The sequence below is a fragment of the Cricetulus griseus genome, chromosome 2 (genome assembly GCF_003668045.3).
Source record: "Cricetulus griseus strain 17A/GY chromosome 2, alternate assembly CriGri-PICRH-1.0, whole genome shotgun sequence".
Lineage (NCBI taxonomy): Eukaryota > Metazoa > Chordata > Mammalia > Rodentia > Cricetidae > Cricetulus > Cricetulus griseus.
In genome coordinates this window covers 38,426,008-38,448,280 of record NC_048595.1, presented here as the reverse complement: position 1 = coordinate 38,448,280, position 22,273 = coordinate 38,426,008, and the positions used below count along the sequence as shown (strand labels likewise).

Here is a 22,273-nt window from a genome sequence, read left to right as displayed (position 1 = left end):
TTGAAGATCCCCTCAGTGTGGGCAGCTACTATTGCGGCTTCCTGGAGAAGCAAGTGTACACACTGAACATTACCATACAAGTTAGTGGAGGAGTGGTCATCCTGCTGCTCCCTGTCAAAGTGCCCTCCACCTAAGGTCCTGTGTGTGTGTGTGTGTGTGTGTGTGTGTGTGTGTGTGTGTGTGTGTGTGTGTGTGTGTGTAAAAGAAGAACTGGTCCTCTAAGGAAGTCACTTCTCAGGGTTACTTTGTCAAGAAAAAATGAGAAGGGAAGAGGGCATGTGTGTGTGTGTAAAAGAAGAACTGGTCCTCTCAGGAAGTCACTTCTCAGGGTTACTTTGTCAAGAAAAAATGAGAAGGGAAGAGGGCTTGTGCACATGCACATCTCCATGTGTGTGTGCACGGGTGTGTCACGTACGTACACGTGCTCTCTCACCACCATTTCACAGCCACCAATACCACCAGCCATCAAGATCCAGCACCACCTAAAATTTTCACTACTTGTCCCTCCCCAACTCTGCTGTTATTCTTGCACCCGTTCTTCTTTATCCTTCCTTTTCTTTGTCTGCAGCCCCATCAGCTTGTCACAAATGAAATGGAGTTTTTCAGTTAACATCTGTAAAGTGGGAAGAGCCTAGCATCGAGGCAAAGGGGTTAATTCTCTGAACCCCGTGATTCCATAATTTGAGGACACTGGCCTTTGTTGAAGACATTAAGACAGGAGAGGTCTGGAGTGACTGCAATTGTGATGCTACCTCTGAGCAGAGAGTAAAAAACAATGAATCTCACACAGAACTCTCTGCAGGGAAAATCATGCCCACAGATGCATACATTCACTAAAACACACGTGAACAGTCTTCTAGTTCTTTCCATCTTGCCTTAACAGAAAAAGCCCTGCTTTGAAGCCAGCAGGACAGAACTACCTGGTCTGTCTAGATCCCATCGAGGCTCCCATGAGTGATGTCAGCTAGTGATATCACACTCTGACTTTGTTTCCCTGCCTGTAAAATGGAGACAGAAGCATTCCAAATCAGTCCAGATAGTGAATGTATGAGGCTCTGACTTCAATCATTTCACATTCATCTATTGAGTTCCATTGCTGTGCCAGGCGCCAAGGCTCTGAGAGATGGCAGAAGCAGACAGATCAGTCCTTTCCTGGAGCCTTCAGCCTGAAGGGAAGGCAGGTACAGCACGTGTAACCTCGATCCCTCAAACTCATGGGCCCCAGAAAAGGTACTCTTCCTAATTCTTCTAGACTCAGTTTCTATTTTGAGGTCACATTCTTTTAGACTGATGGCTTAATCTCAGTCATTCTCTGAAGAGTTGTTTGATTTGAGCAGAGTTCTGATGATCTCGACAGCATCACTTCCCCTCCACTGACTGTATCCTCAGATTCTCCAGACTTTAGTCTCTAAAGGGCCTTGTTGGTCCTGGCTCCTTATGCCAGTTGCTTTATATCTAATGAGCTCTCTCCACACATCTATCCCTCCTGGCTGCCAGAGCCTGCCCAGCATGATTCTTTCCCCCTGGCATACTATAGCTAGGAGTGCTCTCCAAATCCCAGAATTGACCTGAGTGTTCCTAGCTTTAAGCCCTATAGTTATTCTCCAGCGACTTTTGTTTATATATCACATATAAAATAGTATATGATATATAATATATATATATATATATATATACATATATATATATAATATATATATATATATATATATATATGCACACATACTCATATAGCCTTGCTTGCTTCTCCTATTTGTCCCTGACATTTTTCCTCCATTCCCACCACCTATGGGAAAGCCACAAATCAAACATGTACATGCTTATTTCATGTGAGACACTTGGTTTGTATCAACTCATTGTCTTTGTATTGTTTAATAATTATTACTGTCCCATTTTTAACTTCTGGGCAAACTAAGGAGTGGAGAGATTAAGGACACACAACAAATGAATGGCTTCCAAGAACTGAAACCTGCAGACTACAGTTTCCAACTGTACTTTTAACCTGAAGTTAAGCCCCTGATTAAGAACTGTGTGCTTCCAAGGAGGCCATCTTCCTTCTTGCCATCAAGGCTTGGTGTAAGCATTCTTCTGCCTGGTTACCTTCCTGGTGCCTTTCATCTTGCTGGCCTGTTGCCCAAGACCCTTTCTCACCCCTTCCACTGTGAGCCTTGGTTGAGTCAAGAGCCTTGTGTGGGTTCTAATGACTCTATGAAGCTCTCATTGGGACATTGGCTAGTAAGTGTGGATTTACTGTCTTATTGTGCAGGACTCCACTGCAAAAAATTGTATTCATCTTTGGATGCCCAATTTGCAGAGTGAGTGGCTGTCAGTCCAGCTAACCTCAGGGTTTGGCAGGGATGATCCATGAATAAGCATGTCTTTCTCTTTCTTTGAAAACCTTTAGTTTTGGTAATTAAAGATCTATGTACTTGTGTGCACTTGTGTGGGTATGTGCACATGAGTGAAGGCACCCATGGAAGCCAGAGGCATCAAATATCCTTAGCTTTAGAATTGCAGGCAGGATATGAGCCACCTGATATGGGTACTGGGAACCAAACCATATTTGGGTCCTCTACAAGAGCAATTTATGCCCTTAATAGCCAAGCCATCTCCCCAGCCCCATCAATAGGCATTTTTTAAGCATCCACTGTAGGCCCAGTCCTGAGCCAAGCATTCTAAGAGAAATAAGGACAATGAAGATAAGATTTGATTGAATATAAGGTTGGTCTGGCAAAGCTCATCCCAGCCAGATGGGGATTGCATCAGGCAAGAATCTCTGTACCTGACTTTAATTTTAGATCTTCATCCACTTCCCTTCTCTTCCTCACCTTCCTGTTGTCCTGTCCCCCACCCCTGCCCAGTATTGACGATACATTCTTAAAGGAAAGGACACGACAAATCATGGCTGTAACAAAGACTGGTGTCATGGCAGCTATTGGTGTCTCCTAGCAAGATGGAGGCTTGACAGATTAGGTATCATCCTTCCATTGAAATGAGAAAGCTGGTCAGGGCAATCTCTCAACACTTTCAGCCAGTAAGCAGCCAAGATTCAAATATATATATTCACAAGTCTTTTCTGCCTCCTGGATCCCTCTGCTTCCCCCATCCATGCAATGTGTTTGACTATGCCCAGGCATGCCATTGCCTCTCCATGCCTGCTTTCTCCTGTGCTCCTTCTCATTATGCTTCCCTTCCTGCTACCTTGCCTTCATGAGGTGGCTCTCTACCCAGAACCTCCTCAGCCCTTCTTTGCCTCATCAAACCTCTGGGCAATGTAGCTCAGTCCCTCTTGTAGAGACCATCCTACCAGGCTGTAAATACACAACACACACACACACACACACACACACACACACACACACACGAGAGAGAGAGAGAGAGAGAGAGAGAGAGAGAGAGAGAGAGAGAGAGAGAGAGAGAGAGAGAGTCAGGGTCGGGGAGAGGGGTCGGGCAGTACATTGCTTGCCTCCCAAGCACAAGGACCCGAGTTTGATCCCTAGCATGTGGAGGTGGGGTGGGGGGTAGAAAGAAGGGTGGCTGGGAAGGGTTCCAGTTCAGTTAACTCTGACTTCGAGCTAAGTGATAAGTCTAAAATTTACCCTCTCATTGCCCCAAGTCCACCTGGGAAAGCAAGCTCTGGATAGCCAGAGTCTGTCTGGCTTTGTTTTCCCTCATTCTTTTATTAGGTGCCTAATTGGCAGCCCAATTAATCTGCTCATCTGTGAAGGAGGTGAGTGCCTCCATTTCCAGAAGCCATTCTCTGAGGCAGCATGGCCCAGCCCTGAGTGCCGGCTGGCTCCTTGATGGAGGGCTGCCCAGGGAGCCAGGGTCAATTAGCGGACAGATTAAGCAATTATTAGCCCCTAACAAGGGCGCCTGGCATCATTACCCTGCCTGTTTATTGGCAAACTGCAACTCTAATATGAGGACCAACAAATAAATTAGGGCATCTGGTCCACTGCCGCGTCAGCCGAGAAGTAAATGATGTCCAACTGGCCCTGGGCTGCCCATGGATTCTCAGCCTGGCATAATGAAAAGACTGAGATGTCCCTTGCTGGTCACAGCAGCTTTGGAATGAACTCTGAAGTGATTTATCATTCCAAGAGCTGAGTGTCTGCTGCTGGGCATATGAATTGTTCTTAGTTACCCTGCTGTCTTCCTCATGCCTGTCTGTCAAGACCTGTAAGGGCCCAGTTCAGAGGCTCCCTCTTATCCAGCATGAAACAAGTCGCCTCTGCATTTGGGAGACTCTTCTACCACTTTATGGCATTACACCAATTTCATGGAATGTTAGAGCAGTATTTTGACTGTATGTTCAGGTCTCCAGTGAAGAAGCAGACACATAAAACAGAACAGAGGGGAGGGGAAGGGCTGAGGGCTTTTTGTGTCCCGCAATCCCTTTCCTATAGATAGATGCAGAGCATTACCAGAAGGGATACTACAGGAAGGCCCCTATGGTTGTGTGATGATGGCACCCTCCTGAATTTGTTGCTGTCATTCAGGACCCCCAAGGCCCAGCTCAAATGCTTGGAAACCCTCTGCTCTATCTGCATGAAGTGCTTCCCCGTCTTGTCCCTAGGCCTCCATGCTATGTCTTGAACTACCTTCTGTTAGAAACAAAGATATATTTGGACAACCCATTGGGAAATACCTAATCATATATTCATAATTATATATAGACAGTAGTTGACGACAGAGGCCAAAAGTCACTGGCCCTCTTGTCATTTTATGGACTAAGAAAAATGTGCCCTTCTCCTTCTTGAAACACTTGGAGGCTAAACCACACTGGTCTCTCTTCCTAGGGATCATTGACTTCCTTGTCAGTCAGCATCCAGTTGCCCGTGTCCTACGAGAACACTTGGTCTTCAAGATTGCACCAATGCTCAACCCTGATGGAGTCTACCTGGGCAACTACAGGTGAGGGACTGGGGAAGATGTTTAGAAGCAGAAAGTGACAGTATGGGGGTATGAAAGTCAGAAGAAACCAGGTAATAAACCTGAGAAAGCATTTCTAGACTAACCATTAGAGGAACTATTAGAGAAAATTTAAAAATTTGAGGAAATGTTACTCTACCTCCCAAGTGCAGCTAATGTCCTTGGCCATTTATAGACAACTACCCAAAGTCACTTTCTGGGGTTTTCTGAACAGACTGATAGACTAAGAACCAGAAGAACTAATATTAATTTTGGCACCTACTTCCTCCATGTCCTTGAGAGACTCACTTTTCCTCTCCGATGCTCAATGTCTCTTGCATAAGAGACAACAATTCCCCAGCAGGGCAGTTATATCAGAAGGAAAGGGAGGAATGTGCTTTGTAGAACCACAGATGAGGGTTATAATGCTTCCTGATCTGTTGCTGTGTTTCTCTTAGAAGATCATTAATGAATGAAAATAGCAGCCCAGATCATGGCTTCTCTTTGGATGGACATACCACTTAGCTTCACTCCAGCTCATGTGCCATATCTTGAATATTCTTTCTCCTGTTATAGAGCTGTCATTTACCACCTAACATTCCACTGCCCAGGGGAATCATTTGCCAAAAGAATATTGAGTTCTCAAAGATAGCCTTATTTCACAGCTCAGACAACTGACTCGCCCAGTGCCACATAGTGGTAGATAATTGACTGTCTAATTTTGCTGCCCAAATAATATGACTTTAGATTTGATCAGGCCCATAATATTCAAGACAACAGCCATCCTCCCCAAGCTTTGCATGTCAGGTTTTATGTGACCTGTCAGGCTTTGTGTGACCTAATGCCTGTGTCTGCACTGACTTTAGTCTGTCCCACTCTCTTTCCTCCCAGAGATGTTCCTCTGACTTCTCTCAGAAAAGCCTATTGCCCTTCTCCAAGCAAAACTTATTGCCCCAAACAAGAGTATTGGCTCCTGCTACTTTACCTTTATCACAGGGCCCTCTTTGTAAAACCATCTCATCCCTTATTCACCTGCTAACTCTCTTGGCAACTCAGCTTATGTCTGTCTTTTAGAAATCATTTCCCCACACCCCCAAAAGAAGTAGCAACTGCCTTCTGTGTTCTCACAGGCCTGGTTATTAAAAAAGGAACCAGAAGCCAATCAATCACGGGAATTTGTTGCTACACCCTTGGAAGGTGTTCGTGAACCCCACTGACCTTCAGGTCCCCAGAAGATAGGACAGTCCCCAGAAGATAGGACAGTCATTGTGTCCTCACTAGCTAGAAGCAGGAATTAGCAAATAATAGATGCTCAGAAGTGATGAATGCAAGTGAATGAAAGGGATGACCATAATGATGAAGAAAGAAAATAAATGACAATTCCAAGATCTCCCCACAACCAACTAGAACCATTTTACACAAGGCTGCTTTAGTACTCTCTAAAACCATGGAAATTGGGTCCAGAGGGGCTCTCTGGCACCCCTGGGTCTGAGAGAGGCCCATGGGATGCATGAAGCCTTCATTAAAGTCAATTTTGCTTCTTCTCTTAATTGGCTGGAGTGATGGCTCATTAGCATCTGCAGGTTTTACGGCTTGTTGCAGGCCCAAGAGTAATGCCGTTCTACCTTCCCCAGACAGAATGTGTGGTTAGTGATAATAGTGGTGGAAAGACCACTTGATTTATGTTAACATTTCTGTTTAATTACAAGAGCTGCAGTGGTCAGAGAGAGGTCAATTCTGCCGCTCCACATGCTTATTTATGTCATCTTCTGCTGTCCAGGGAAGGGTTAGCTAGAAATAGGTCCATGACCTTGGTCAACATGCCTCCTTTCCCTCTGCTTTGGATGGCTAGGGTGTAGGAAGGGGAGGAGATTAGATGCCTTCTATACATCTTCAAGGTCCAGATTTTGTGACGGGGGCAGGTAGCTCCATCACCCTGAAATAGTTTCATGATGAAGTTTCAACTCCCAATGTCCTCCTAAGTAACAATATATGATTCTTCCTTATTATGAGAGTTGCAAAAAGTCTCTAAGCACAGCATTAATCCTGTTATTAAAACAGATCAGAGTAGCCAAAAGTAGCCTATCAATCATGAGAATTTGTTTCTACAGCTTTCGAGTATAGGGAAAACAGTAATGAAGACTCAGAACGCATAGTTTCAAGGTGCCCTAGAAGTCCCCACACCAGTTCCCCCAATGCTGGTTCCCCCCATTCCAGTTTCTTCATGCCAGGTCCTCCCACGCTGTCTCTGCAGCAGTATTTCTTCGGTTTGCTGTAACTTTCTAAGGTGTGTGGCAGGAAAAAGAATCTGGAGTAAAATAAGTTTGGCAAATGCTGAACTAAGTGAAGTTAAACACAGCATTCATTATAAGACCTTCCATAATGGTGCATATGGTCATGAACACAAGCAGTCCCCAAAGAGAAATATAGACCTCAATGTTTCCAGAAGGTTAAGTGCTGTGGTCCATACAGCCAGCTACCTATGTTAGGTTTATGAAACATTTTGGGTAATGGCATCACAAGAAGTCTGCTCGCTGACTCAATGGCCTGTCAAGTCCTCACACATATTTCATCTAATCCTCACAACTCTGAAGGAAGGGCTCTGTTAGGCTTTTTCTGCTTGCAAATATAAAAGTCCACTCAGACTAGCTTAGTAGCAGAGGGATGGTTGCAAGGGAAGGAAGGAGGGAGGTTGGCCCTTAGAACTCTGGGGCAACGTAAAAAGCCAGAGTTCACAGGATGCTGGTGAGATCACAAGTCACAGGTCAGAGCACAGGCAGCCATGTCTCTGCTTCCCTCTCGCACCCTTTGACTTTCGTTCTCTTATCATCTCCTTTGGAGGTTCAGTGCCCTGGAGAAGCTAAAGAACCTGCCCCAGGTCTATGGCCAATGATGGGCAAGCAAGGATGAAGGGCTGTCCTCCCTGTTGTCTACCCTGCTGCAGTCAGGGCTGGACCTGGCTAACTCTGAAGCTGTAGCATGACAGGCCTGCCTGCTCTGAAGCACCTCATGGGGGTGGAAAGGCAGCTCACAGGCCACTCCCCTGCATTGTGGAGGGATGTAGGGGATGTCTTTAGAGTTGTGAAAGTCAGTGAGTGATAGATAACATGGGCTTTGGTGTTAGTAAGGCATGACATCAACTTCTGATCCACTGTCTATGTGCCCCAGGACCTTGGATAACTCACATAGCCTATCTATCTATCTATCTATCTATCTATCTATCTATCTATCTATCTATCCATCCATCCATCCATCCATCCATCCATCCTTCCATCATCATTTGCCAGTGGGAAATGAAAGAGTTATGAGATCTTTGGGAGATACTATACTTAAAGCACAGTACTGGGCATGTTGTAAGTTCTAAATAAAAATCTCTTCCTTCCCCCTCTTCTAACTCCTTCCCCTCTTTTCTCCATATTAAGGAAGCATGTGACCCAGTGTAGGAAAGAAAAACACAGTCAATTTCCCACTTCTGTCAGCTTAGACTGTATATTTAATAACACAAACACCTACACTATAGTACTAATAGTCAGGTAGAGAAGGTTAATGTAACCTGGGTGTGTGGCTTAGTTGGTAGATTCATTGCCCAGCACTCACAGATCTCTGGGTTCAATGCCCAGCACCACATAGTCCCAGGCATGGTGACACATGCCTATAGTCCTAGCACTCAGGAGGTAGAGTCTGGGATGTCAGAAAATTCAAGATCATCTTTGGCTACACAGTGAATTTGAGGGCAGCTTGGGCTTCAGGAGAGAGAGACAGACAGACAGAGAGAGAGAGAGAGAGAGAGAGAGAGAGAGAGAGAGAGAGAGAGAGAGAGAGAGAGAAATATGCACACACACTTTACCCTAGAACATAATAGCAGCAGATGGTTGTTATACTATTCTGGGAATATTCATTATGCTAAAGAGCAGCAGAGTCTACACGCTAGATTACTGTGTGTGGTACCATACTGTGGCTGTGCTAAGAGTATATATGGCCCATATTAAAGCTTATGTCACAATATGCAGCATCCATAGTATATTCCACAGCAGCTTCTACAATTTGTGTATAATACAACAATACATAACCCTTATTGTGTAAAATAGGGCAGGTATGCACTCTATCTTGCTTACAACACTCCAGTTACATTTCCCATTTCCCCCTGCAGATGTCCAGTCTCAAGGTAATCCATGGGAAGCCCTTCCCAGCACCTGCTTCCCACTGCACCCTTTCATAGCACCTAGCATTGTCCTGGCCTGATTTATAATCATGTATACATGTGACTTTGTCTGCCATGTTCCCTTTCAGGCCTGTCATAGTGGCTGACACAGAATGAGCCCTTTATCTCTATTTTCTGAATGAACAAATAAACTAAGAGTGGTATGCACTGATTGTGCTCTGACACAAAGCTAAAATCCCCAGAAGAGAGGAACTACGGCTGGATGCTGTCAGCCTCCAACCCCACCTGTTTAATCGCATGCTGCTATGACATGAATACTCTTCTGATTTAACAGCGTGAATGACTGTTAGGACCTATCAGACTCTCCATTCCCGGGCACCACTTTGTTATCTTGTAGAGCCCAGTGCTTTTTAAAAGCACCTAAATACTGCATTCCCCCCATACAATGGTTTGAGAAAGAAAAGTCAGCTTTTATTATATCCATTAGAGAAAGTGGGAAACTGAGCCTAAGAAGTGAAGGGCCACTAGCAAGACTCCAGGCTTGCATCCCAGGTCTCTGGGCTCTAACTCTTTCACCAGCCTTAGGTAGAGGCACAGGGCAGGCAGTTTTCTTTTCTCAGCCTCCAGGGATTGTTGTCTTGGGACAACATAAATTTAACTCCAAGCCTCAATATTCCTCCAGCCTTCTTGGGGGAACTAAATGTAGTAAAAGGCAACTTTCATCATCTGGTAGGTACTCTAGGGGGAGACTCTATCAAGAGAAGCATTGTTGCAGCATGAATGAACCTGGAGAATAGTGATGCTAAGTGAAATAGACCAGCCCCAAGAAGACAAATACTATTGGATTCTACTTACATGAGGAACTTCAAGTAGTTGCTGAAATGACAAACAGAAAGCACTATGATAGTTTGGAAAGGGGAGAAGAGGAAGTCACTGTGGAATGGGTTAACAGGCCTAGGTTTCAGGGATAGTGCTCATAGCAACACATTACAGGTGTCTAATGCCATTGAGCCACACACTTAACATCGGTTAATATGGTAAAATTTATGTTGTATTGTTCTTTACTACATTTCAAAACAGAAAAGAAAAAAAATGGCATGACTACTGATTTTGCAATGTGGATGTTTTCAAATAGTTCCAAGGGTATCTGTCAAGTCATGTCTTGTAGGATAGACATTGCAACTTCCAGCATCACAGAGGCAAGAAGCTGCAAGCCTAGCTGTCAGGAATCAAGGTGGGGGCAATAGGCAGATTTGTTTTAAAAAAGTAAGCAATTCTCAATGAGTTGCAGAACACAAGGCTTTGCATTGAGGGACTGGCACCCTCTCTTTGCCACCTCCATTCTCGTTTCCTTTGCAGAGAAGGCAGCCCTACCCACCCCTGCACCCCGCTGTATTTCCCCAGCATTGGCAATGCCTTGCCAATGAAAAACAGATCTTCCATCTCCATATGACAATATGAAATTCTGTGTTGGGTTTGCATTTCTTAATTAGGTGTTTGTCATTGTGTATTCCATAGAGCCACGTATAAGTAAACAGTCATAGACCTTGGAATAAATTTATTGGTTTTATTTATGTTTCTGGGCATAAAAATCTATAATTACCAGGTACAGCCTCAGTATAACTGGTATTTAATGACAATTACTTTTTGTTACCATAGAAATGAGTCCAAAGTAGTTACCCATAATTTCTCATTTCCCAAACCTCACACATGCTGAATTGCAATATTACCATAGTAATTGCCTATTAGTCATCATAAAATACGCAGTTACCCAAAAGATAGCAGGATGCTGTGAAATTTCTCATCTTCTGAAGACCTGAGTGCTTCTTGGGAGTGTGGAGGTCGGGGTGGAACAGATCTCTCTGAGTGCTGCAGAACTGATTCTGCTTTATGGCCCAGCACTGCAGACCCTGAGGTGGAAGCAGACACCATAGGAGCAGCAGGGGCTTGGGGTCGGGTATGTCTCTCAGCCCTGGTAATCATATTGTAGCAAAGATGCTTCGGTGCCATAAATCTCATCTCAGCTACTTTGTGGAGGACTTGGTGGGTGTTAGTGCCCTGTGCTGGTACTTGAGAAAACTGAAGGCACTAACCAGCTTCAGCCTTGGCCAGTAAGAAACCCAGTGTTTGTATGAGTAAGAAGGAAAGCATCAATTTACTGTGCATCCTGTGGATTATCTCCTTCAGTTCTAACTGAAGCCCTGTGGGGGAGTTGATGTGACAGCCTCATTTTAAACGGAGAAGTGTGATGAGGCACGGAGGTAATACTGTCCTAGGTCCCCTGGCACAAAAGTTCACCCATATCAGTGTTCCCAGGAGAACAGCCCTTCATTTTTGACCTTGTGCTTTACTGTATCTTGAAACTGAGAGCCTCTTTCTGATTGGAAGTGATAAGGGAGGGTTTTTAAAGGATGCGGAACCTGGAGCCAGAGAGATGGCTCCACAGTTAAGAGTTCTTACTGCTCTTGAAAAGGACCTGGATTTGGTTCCTATCAACCACATGGTAGCTTACCTGTAACTCCAGTTCTAGGGAAACCAACACGTAAGCTCTTTATGACCTCTATAGGTTCCTACACACATGTGATACAAATGAACTCATGTATGTTCATATACACACAGGCCAAAAAAAAAAAAAACCTTAAGAATGGGGGATCTTAGGAATTCAATAGTCATAAAAAGGTCATAAGGAGAACACCAAAAATAGCACTACATATAATAGTGAGATTGAAATTCCAGAAAAGTATTTAAATACACACACATACACACACACTAACTGGCCTGTTTCCATCTCAGAATCGGAGGAGAAACTAAGGACATTTTAAGCTGTCCAAAGTAGAATGGGACATAAAATCAACTGTATAAACTGTACGATAATGTTCACATTCTATTTGTTTCATCAGCATCGAAACTTCACTTTTTCCATTGAGCTAGAAATGGGAAACGGTGCTCCATAGAGGCCCACTGAGAGATCGGCCAGCTTCACGTCCTCTGCCTCTCCTACCTTTCCTCTCTCACAGCATCATGTGCAGCATTTTGCCCAGGGCAGTGATACCCCCAGCAGCATCACTGGGGGATGCATGGACCTCTAACTGTGGTAGCTCAGACACAGTGACACCCCCCCACCCCCCGCCCCAACATTCAGGGCATCTGCTTCACTGGTGCTCCCTCTGCTTGTTAGAAAGGACTTCCTGTTTGGTGGTGGTTTGAAAGAGTGCCACCCAAAAGAGAGTGGCACTATTAGGGGGGTGTGCTCTTGTTGGAGAAAGTATGTTGCTGTGGAGGTGGCTTTGGGGTCACATATATTTCAAGCCATGCCCAGTGAGACAAACCATTTCCTCTGACCTGCAAGTCAAGATTTAGGACACTCAGCTATTTCTCCAGCTCCATGTCTGCCTGTACACCACCATGCTGCACCGTGATGATCATGGACTAAGCCTCTGGAAGTAGAAGTCACCCCAATTAAATGTTTTTCCTTTATAAGAGTTGCTGTGGTCGTGGTGTCTCTTCACGGTGATAGAAACTGTAACGAAGACACTGTTCAAGTGCTGACTGTCTCTGCCTTCTGAAGGCTCACTCTGGTACCATTCAGTTGTTGGAAGATTTGCTCTTCCCCCTTTCCCACCAATGCTAGCTCCTGCTCTGCAGGCTGAAGCACTCAGAGCCTTCCAACTTGTCATATGGAGCCTCATACCCTGTCTTTCCTACTGTCCTCCAAACATACTCAAGATGTTTGTCATTGTCTGTCTCTGAGGCATGGTATCCATGACTGAATGATGATGATAATGGAAATGATGATGAAAGCTAACTTGCATTACTTCTTTTGGACCTGGCACTATGCCAAGGATTTTGCATTTATTGTTTCATTTAACCATTAGCAAAATTGCACCATTATTTCCTATTGACAGACAAAACAGGCACAGTCAACTGCTTCTAGCATACTGATCTAATTATCAGGATAAAGCTGGGAAGGGTCCATCACAAACCTCATTCTGGGGACCACACTCCTGACACAGACCATATGCACTTGACTGTCTGACATTGGACTTTCTTTCGCCTCAATCTTTACCTAAATCCATCCTCTTCCAATCATTTGGCTGAGTTGCAACTCTCCCATCTTTTCATAGATCCTTTTGAGAAGCCTGTGGCAGAGACAGCACAGAAGTTATGCTCCTTCCTTAGCAAAGAAACCAGGTCATAGAGAAACCAACCCGTTGAAGGTCATAACAGCCACATACTTAAGATGCAGCTGGAGCAGTGGCCAAGGCCAGACAGACCCTTACCTCCTAGAGACTCTCCTGCCTTATGTAACCTGGGTGATGTTTTTATGGAGGCTGAAAGGACAGTTGGGCCCTTGGTGTAATCAGGTGTCTAACCCACAAATGCACACCGCCAAAACCAATTATTCAAATGAGCCTCCCAGCCAGGTTGCTTGCAAAAGGCCAGATGGCTAGATGTCTGTGGTGGCAGCTCCCCTTTCCGTCCTGCAAGCAGCCCAATCACATTTCAAAGTTGGAGTTGATAGAAAATTGGTTTTAATAATTGATTCTATAGTAAAGACAGGTCTCTGGGGTGGTAGATACCAAGAATTCGTAGCTTGGGCATCTAGAGGAGCACAACAGTGGACTAAAGTCAGAAACGCCATCATTTCTGGTCTTAGTTCCTAAACTGCGTCTCACCTAGGCCCAGTTCTCTCACTGTAAAATCTTTTGGTGGTGCCCACTGGTCATCAGAAGGCACCCATGCTGTTTAGCCTGGACTGGAAGCCTGTATTGTGTCACCAAGCATCATTCCATGCTCCTTACCTACTAGCAACCTTACCTCTCCTGCATCTTCTCTTCCTTCTGGGCTCTTCCCAAGAGCACACAGCTGCCCATTCTCACTGAGATCTGGCCTTTGCTGGTATTCTGCTTCTGCTGAAGAAGGCTTCGCACTACTTTTTTTTCTTCCTTCTGTTTCCTATCTGCCTTCCTTCTTCCCTTGCATCTACTTTCCCTCCCTCTCCCCTTCCCTCCTCTTTCCTGTCTTCCTTCCTTCCTTCCTTCCTTCCTTCCTTCCTTCCTTCCTTCCTTCTTTCCTTCACTAGGTACATACACGATACCAAGCACTAGGAATATGAGGTAGGTTTGGCCCCATTCTGGGCTGAGAGGTCACAGAGGACTGCATTCTTACTCCTTTGGTAATGTAGGAATAGAGGCAGTCAGGGAAGGTGTCCAGTGTGAGATGAGGCTTGAATGACGAGTTAAGAGTTAGCCAGAGGAAGAAAATTGTGATGTATTTTGGAGGAATAATAGTAAACAGCATTGATGCAGCACAAAACATTATATGAACACAAGCTGCCAGACACTGTTGTCAGTGTCTTGTCTGTATCACTCCACGGAAGTTAAAAGGATGATGGTTAATACAGTCCTGTTCTCATTCTCATCTTAATGCTTAATTTATAAGAATTCATGAATCAGACAGGCAGAGGTAAAAAATATTATCTCTATTGTTGATGAAGACAGAGTTTGAAGACATGGTTTGCATCTATGGCCCAAACAGACTTCTATTTGACTTACCCCCAAATTCAACATCCTATCAGCCACAAGTAGAAGAGAGAGTGAGCAGCTTCTAGAAAGTATACCATGTGACCAAGAGCAGACCAGAATGGAGCTTCTCTGCAGGGCTCCATATTTATATCCATAAACTTCCAGGATGCTGAGGCCTGAGGGTGGAGCTCCATGGTAGAATACTTGCCTGTCACGCCCAGATTAAGTACTTAGAACCACACAAAACACAACAGACATGAGTCATAAACAACAAAACAAAACCCAAAACATTTCTGAGGAGTCTAGGCCCAACAAACTCAATTCCTTGAGATGGCCAATCAGAAAAGTCCTTCCCCTCCCACAGGGAGGAGTAGCAAGGGTGGGTAATACCCCTCAAGAACTACCCTAAACCAAGAAGGTATATCCTTATGCCCTTATCATATTGAGAGAAGGAACCTAACAAACCCAAAGGAGTTAATTCCCCTGCTCATGGTCCTTGGTATTTGCTAGAAACCAAAGAATCAAATGCAGGGTGCTTACTAGGGGCCCACAACTCTTCTAGTGCTTCTAGAGCCTTAAATGAATAGACACCATTAGAGAATGAAGTGTGGACTGAACTGAGAACTGAGCAGTTCTTGAACCATGCATAAGCACCAGCTAAAAGGACAGTAGTGGCCCAGGAGCAGTCCAGGCTTGTTAAGCCTTGAGACTCAATGGGAAATTTATCAGTCATTTTATGGAGGACTTCCTTTCTGTAATTAGCTTATAAGCCTTAACTATGCTTACCTTGCATGGTGTCCAGATTGGTGGCATGAGATAAGAGATGAGGGCCAGACTGTGAAGGACCCTAAATATCAGGGAAACCATGAAAACAGGGAACAGGTGTGTAACACCTACCTCAAACTAGGTGGTGTCCTCACTTTTTTGTCCAAGGAAAGTCTAGTCACAAAAATATTAGAGAGATAAGCAGATATGTTTCCAGCATCATGACTTTTATGTCCATATTTGTATTTAGGGTCCTTAGAACAGGTAGGTAAGGGACTTGCCATTTCCCACATGGGGAAAACATGAAGGACTTCTTCTTTATTGTGTTTCTTCTGTCCCCTTTCACCTAAGATATTGCAATAGTCAATTCCTAGCTTCAAGGCCAGTGAACTCCTTGAGAAAATGCCACCCTTCAGGCTTTTCAAAAAAGAATATATGCTTTAACAATGTTCTTATGAAGAGAAAAAATATCCCCTTGATTCTGAAATAAACTTTCAATCCTACTATTCCACAGTCCATGACCTTGGCAAATCCCTTCTTCTGTCTTGGCCTCATCCTCCCCATTCTCTGAGTGTATGGATAGGATTTGATAGAATTTTGAGTTCTTCTAGGTGTTGACTAGCTCTGGGGTGTGTTAAGTTGCAATGCTGGGAAACTCTTGGAGCCCAGTAAGTTCTGCTTTCAAGCAGGAAATGGGAGAGAGGGAGAAGAGACCTCTGAAGACATGCTCTGCACAGGAAAAGAGAAGTCATATTCTTGCATGAGCTTTTCCTGAGGAGATGTAAACAGAATCCATTCCACCAATAAGGCACAAAGGACCATTACATCAAGGTTGAACTTGGCCAACCAAATAGCAGAACCACCAATAAGTCTCACCCAATCATGGATAATGACTTCCCCATAGCTGTGTAGATAGAATCCTCTATTTGGGTAACTCTGTACTTTAACATCTTCTGAGACCAGGAGATCACATGCAGTGGGAGCAAAACTATATATGGCTGGCAGAAAGGTTCAGGAAGGAGTGGCTGAAATCTCAGGTAAGGGTCCAATGGCCTCTTTTTATAAGGGAACACCAACAGGTTCAATCTTGAGGGTCTTTTGCAAGCAGTCCACAACTACTCTGATGAAGATAGTAATGGCTGTCATGCCTAGAGGATAGCATTGTGCGATGCCCACCAGCAAAGCTTTTCCTTGTTTACAAGGAGTAAGTGGTAGGAGAAAGAGACCCTGAAACCTGGGGTTGGAGAGGATTCGTTTTCCAGATGATATCCAGGCAGCCCTTCTCCCAAATCGCTTTGATAAAATGGTCACTGTTTAGGAATGAATGCCTTGCTGCAATTCAGGAAAGAAAAACAAAACAACAAACATGCAAACAACAACAACAACAAAGCCAGAGTTCCGGTTTTGCTACTAACCAGTAGAGGACTATACAGCTTGTACTTTGCACAAAGGTTTCTGTCTGGGAGGCTGAAACTCTAGTTCCAGCTGTAAGTCTTTCTAGAGTGTTGTGTCACTATTTACCCACCTAAAAGAGACTTCAGTTTGTATCTTGCCAGCCTGGAAAGGGACACCTTTACCAATTCATATACAGATACCTTCATGCTGGTCTCTTATTTGGAACTTAGTTTCACCATTTAAAAACAAGATGGTTTGGGGATTAAAAAAAAAAAAGAGGACATAATGTTGAAAGGGGAGAGAAGGGTGGACTGTGTAGAAGCTAGGAAGAGAAGTAGGGTGATTATGATCAAAATACAGTGTATGAAACTCACAGCTATTTAAAAATACATTTAAAATAAGGTTGTTAATTCAGCATCATCTTTTCACCCAAGGGACAGTCTTTTAGGATCTCCCCTGACTCTCAAGACTACTTCAAAGGGTCAAATGAAGTCTGAGAATTTAGGCTGGGAGTTGGTGGGCTGGGTCCAAGCTCTGTCATTGTTGGACCATGGACAAACCCCTTCACCATCTGAGCATCTATTTATGGGTTCATCTGAGCATCAACTATGTGGAGACCCTGCTAGCACAGAGGGCTCAGTGGAAGAGAAGTACATTCAATCTCTCTTCTAAAAATCTCTCTTTTTGAAGGTGTTTTAACAAACACATGAATTTATGCAAAGTCACAAAGCTACTTAGTGGAAGACCTGGGACTCAAACTTACGTCTTTCTAATTTTGCAAAGCATGTACTTACCCATCTTCTTCTGTCTTCACCATTGCCTTAGTTCAGGTTTCTATTGCTGCAATGAAAAACCATGACAGAAAAAGCAAGTTGAGGAGGAAAGGGTTTATTAGGTTTACATTTCCACAACACTGTTCATCATCAAAGGATGTCAGGACAGAAACTCAAACAGGGCAGGAACCTGGAGGCAGGAGCTGATGCAAAGGCCATAGAGGGGTGCAGCTTACTGGCTTTCTTCTCATGGCTTGTTCAGCCTGCTTTTTTTTTATACAACCCAGGACCACCAGGCCAGGGATGGCACCACTCACATGGGCTGGGCCCTCACTCATCAATCACTAATTAAGAAAATGCCCCGCAGGCTTCCCTACAGCCTGATCTTGTGGAGGCATTTTTTAAAAGCTGAGGCTCCCTCCTCTCAAATGACTGTAAAATATGTCAAGTTGACACAAAACTATCCAGAACAACAACCCTGATCACAATGTCTCCTCATATGGTGATCTATGAAGAGATAGGAGGAAAATGCTGTAATACCTTCGTGTGATGATGAGTGGAAATGTTATGACTATTCTTATTTGGCATAAAGGGCACTGCATTTATCTGTAGCACAAAAGTGCACAGCCCACTTGCTAAGCACTTTGCAGGGGCTGGTGATGACAGATTGTCTGGCATTCTGACACTGACCAATCAATAGAGCTAGAAGGTGCTTCGGGCCAAGGGCAATTGAATTCCAACCTTTTGTGGCATTAAATAAAGCAATATTTATTCTGCTTTTGGTGCAAATATACTTAATCCAATCCAGCTCATTGGTAATGCTGAAAAACTGCTGTGTTTAGGGGACAATTGCATGCATGCCTCATACATCTCTGCTTGTCAATGTCAAGGCTTCTAAAAGTATGCAGCCTCACTGTGTTCAGAAGATTGATCTGGAGCTGCTATGCTGACTTTTTCTCTATCTCTTAGAAGGAATGAAATGGAAATCATAAAGAGGGGAATTGAAATCATTGTTCTCACTGTGGCTGCCATCATTATAACGAGAAGAAGGCATTGTATCAGGCTTTTTCTTGGGTCTCGGATCAGCTCCCAAATAATGACACACAGACGTACTATTAGTTATGAATGCTTGGGCTTGTCTTATGCTTGTCCCACCAGCTCTTACACCTTATTTTAACCTGTTTCTCTTCATCTACATTTTACCTCGTGGCCTTTTATCTTTCTTTCCTTCTGTATGTCCTACTTCCTGCTTCTCATGGCTGGCTGGCTGGTAGCTGCCTGACTGGCTGGCCCTGGCATCTCCCTCTTTCCTCTTTTCTTCTTCTCTCTCTCTCTCTCTCTCTCTCTCTCTCTCTCTCTCTCTCTCTCTCTCTCTCTCTCTTTCTCACACACACACACACACACACCTAGATTCCTCCTCCTATTTGTTCTCTCTGCCCACAAGCCCTGCCTGGCCTATCACTCTACTGCCTAGCTATTGGATGTTCAGCTTTTTATTAGACCAGTCAGGTGTCTTAGGCAGGCAAAGCAACACATCTTTACATCATTAAGCAAATGCAGCATAAACAAATGTAACACACCTTTACATAGTTAAACAAATATTCTGCTACATAAACAAATGCAATATATCTTTACATAACTAAAGTAATATTCCACAACAAGGCACAGGATCCTCCCCAAGATGTAACTATTTATTTTCTACTTGCATAACAGTCTTCGCAACCAACATGTTTCTGCCATTGGACAAGGAAGGAAGTGAGCAGGGCAGGAAGAGACAGATGAGAAGCACAGTGTTCTTTTCACAGATCGCATAGTGTCACACAGACAGTGGAACCTCAAAGCCTGGCTGTGGGCCTTTGAGGCAGTAATAAGACCTAGCTTGAATCCAACTCTATATTGTAGTCATCAAGTGACATTCTCAAGATCAAACCCTTCTTGGATTTTATTTCCTTTTTTTTATTTAAGATTTTATTTATTTATTATGTATACAGTCTTGTGCCTGCATGCCAGCAGAGGGCACCAGATCTCATTCAGGGTGGTTGTGAGCCACCATGTGGTTGCTGGGAATTGAACTCAGAACCTCTGGAAGAACAGCCAGTGCTCTTAACCACTGAGCCATCTCTCCAGCCCCTATTTCCTTCTTTATAAACAAGGATAAGTACCTCCTTCACTTGATTATTGTGGCTATGTTCATTATTTAACAGATACTCAGATTTTTCAAATTGTCGACAATTTATCACTTCACAAGAAGGATCCGGACTGACAAATGTGTTGTTAGATGGCTTGCCAGGGCACAGGCATTCTCAAGTGTACTCATACAAACAAAAGCAACTGTGAAATCCCTAGTGACATAATCTATAGATTTATCACATGGCCCATCACTGACTGAAGCACTGTTACATTGCTCATAACTACATGTGAGTAATTTCCCAGACATGCACGTATGAGTATTTTCATTCATTCAATGAGTATAATGAAACTTCTTGACATTTAAATATAGTAGATTATGTTGAATTGAGGAGTGATGTCATTCAAAGTACTTAGACATTATCCCTGTTCTTCTTATACAGCTCACAGTTTCTCGAAGAAGAAAGAAACAGATAGTCAATAGTGCTTCTAACTCAATAGCATGTAGTCACCTGACCTCCAATATATTTTCATTTCTAGGATTGTCCTAATGTCAGCTATTTTATTTCACAAGAACTAGAAATAGCCTAAATATTAGAACATGGGTCTTAATTTTGAACCCACGAGGGAAGTTAATGTTTAAAAAAAAATCAAGCAGAATAGAACACCAAAGAGATTCAGATTTTCATCCTATGTCCCTCAACTGGCAGTTGGGGGAGTGAGAGGTCATCTCCCTTACCCTATCTTCAGGCACTGGTTTGTTAGTCCAGAAAAGAGTCTGAACCACCATCCTTAGCTGCCTAGTCCTTATAGCCAGCTAGGAACACAGTAGAACAACCCCGGAGCCAGTTACCAGTGTACATTCTTTCCTAGTTTTGCATGGCCACACTTTCTACCCAGAGCACACTCTTGTGCTCTGACTCACATTTTTGAGTCCCACAACAGTCTCCAATTTGAAAAATTCATATAACTAACGTTAGGATGGTGGTAACCATCTGCAAGCTTTTAAAAATTGTGTCAGCCAGCAAGGGCTCAGAGCATGAAGGTTATTGGCATACAAGCCTGGCAACTTAAGTTCAACCCCCAGAACTTAGGTAAAGGTAGAAACAGAAAACAAACTCCACAATGTTTTCTCTGACTTCCACATTTATGCTGCAACCCATGTCAGCACATGTACGTCACACACACACACACACACACACACACACACACACACACACACACACACAAATGTTAATTTTTAAAAGAATCTTACATTAATACAAATAAATGAAATGAAAGAACCTGATGATGCCAACCTGATTCCAACAATAGAAATCATTTCATTTGAATAACCTGTACTGGAAATACTTTCTTCAGGGTCCCTGACTCTGGGGCTAAAGCTGAGTTATTGATACTTTAGAATCATGTTGTAAAAGATACTTCCTCGAGTGAAGTATAACATGCTTAGTTTACAAAGAAAACAGAACTCAGAGAGAAGAGGTGACATTACCAAGATAATGGGGACAGCAGAGGTGTGTCTGGTACCCTTGTCCCCTAGTCAGGTCTCAGGCATCTTTACCAAATTGTTTTGCTCTGAAAACATGCAACTACTCAGGAGACTAATTGCTACTCAAAGAATTCTTCAAAAGTCAGCTCAAAAAGTGCCCAGGCAAGTTCAACTCCCTGAAGAGGGCCACTGGAGTCACTAGGCGTCACATGCTCTGGCTTCTAAGGCATGCTAGGATCCTTGAGGACCACTGGGATCCTGAAGTTGCCTTTGAGTCACCAGTGATTGAACTTTTATTAACACAATGGTCAGGGAGTGTATCTGTCAAAATCTCCCAACTCTGAGGCTCCTCTTCCAGGCTTTCTTTTTAATGATTTATTTATTGTTTTAATTTATGTGAATCTGAATGATCTGGGCACATGTATACTGTGTGTGTAGGTATTCACCGAGATCAGAAGAAGGTGGTGGATCCCTTGCAGCTATCTCTCTGGCCCCTTTATTCAGTTTTGAATGTATTTTTTTGCAATTTGATTTATTTATTTTAGTTTTTGTTGATTTTACATATCATCCGCAGTTTCTCCTCTCTCCTCTCCTCCCTGTTCCCTCTCCCACCTCCTCTCTAACACCTACTCCTCAGACAGAGGAGTCAACAAAGCCTGGCATATCAACCTGAGGTAGGACCAAGCTCCTCCCCTCTTCATTAAGGCTGAGCAAGGCATCCCACCATAGTGAATGAGCTCCAAAAAGTCAGCTCAAGTGCCAGGGACAGATGCTGGTCCCACTGCTAAGGGCCCCACCCACAGACCAACACCTCATTAGATGATAAAAAAGCCTTCAAGAAAATCCAACACCCCTTCATGTTAAAGGTCTTGGAGAGAGCAGGGATACAAGGAACATACCTAAACATAATAAAGGTAATATATAGCAAGCCGATGGCCAACATCAGAATTTAACTTTTTTGAATCAAAGAGACATTTGGAATCAGCATGACTAAAAGTGAGGGCCACTGGGCTCAGGACCAAGATTCCAGTCTAGGCCCTGTAGAGTATTAGTTGTGGTTTCAGTGGAATAGCCTGCCTTCTGTGGATCTTAATACTATTTCTTGGGAAACATATATTGGCTG

The 22,273-nt window shown here is 43.7% G+C and overlaps 1 protein-coding gene across 1 annotated transcript in view; it reads left to right on the top strand.

Moving 5' to 3' along the window:
• Positions 1-22,273, top strand: part of Agbl4 (ATP/GTP binding protein like 4) — a 1,036,629-nt gene that overhangs the window by 919,442 nt on the left and 94,914 nt on the right. The window contains exon 9 of the mRNA XM_035438666.1: positions 4,803-4,917. Within this exon, the coding sequence (XP_035294557.1) occupies positions 4,803-4,917 (115 nt within the window). The remainder of the gene's footprint in view (positions 1-4,802; positions 4,918-22,273) is intronic.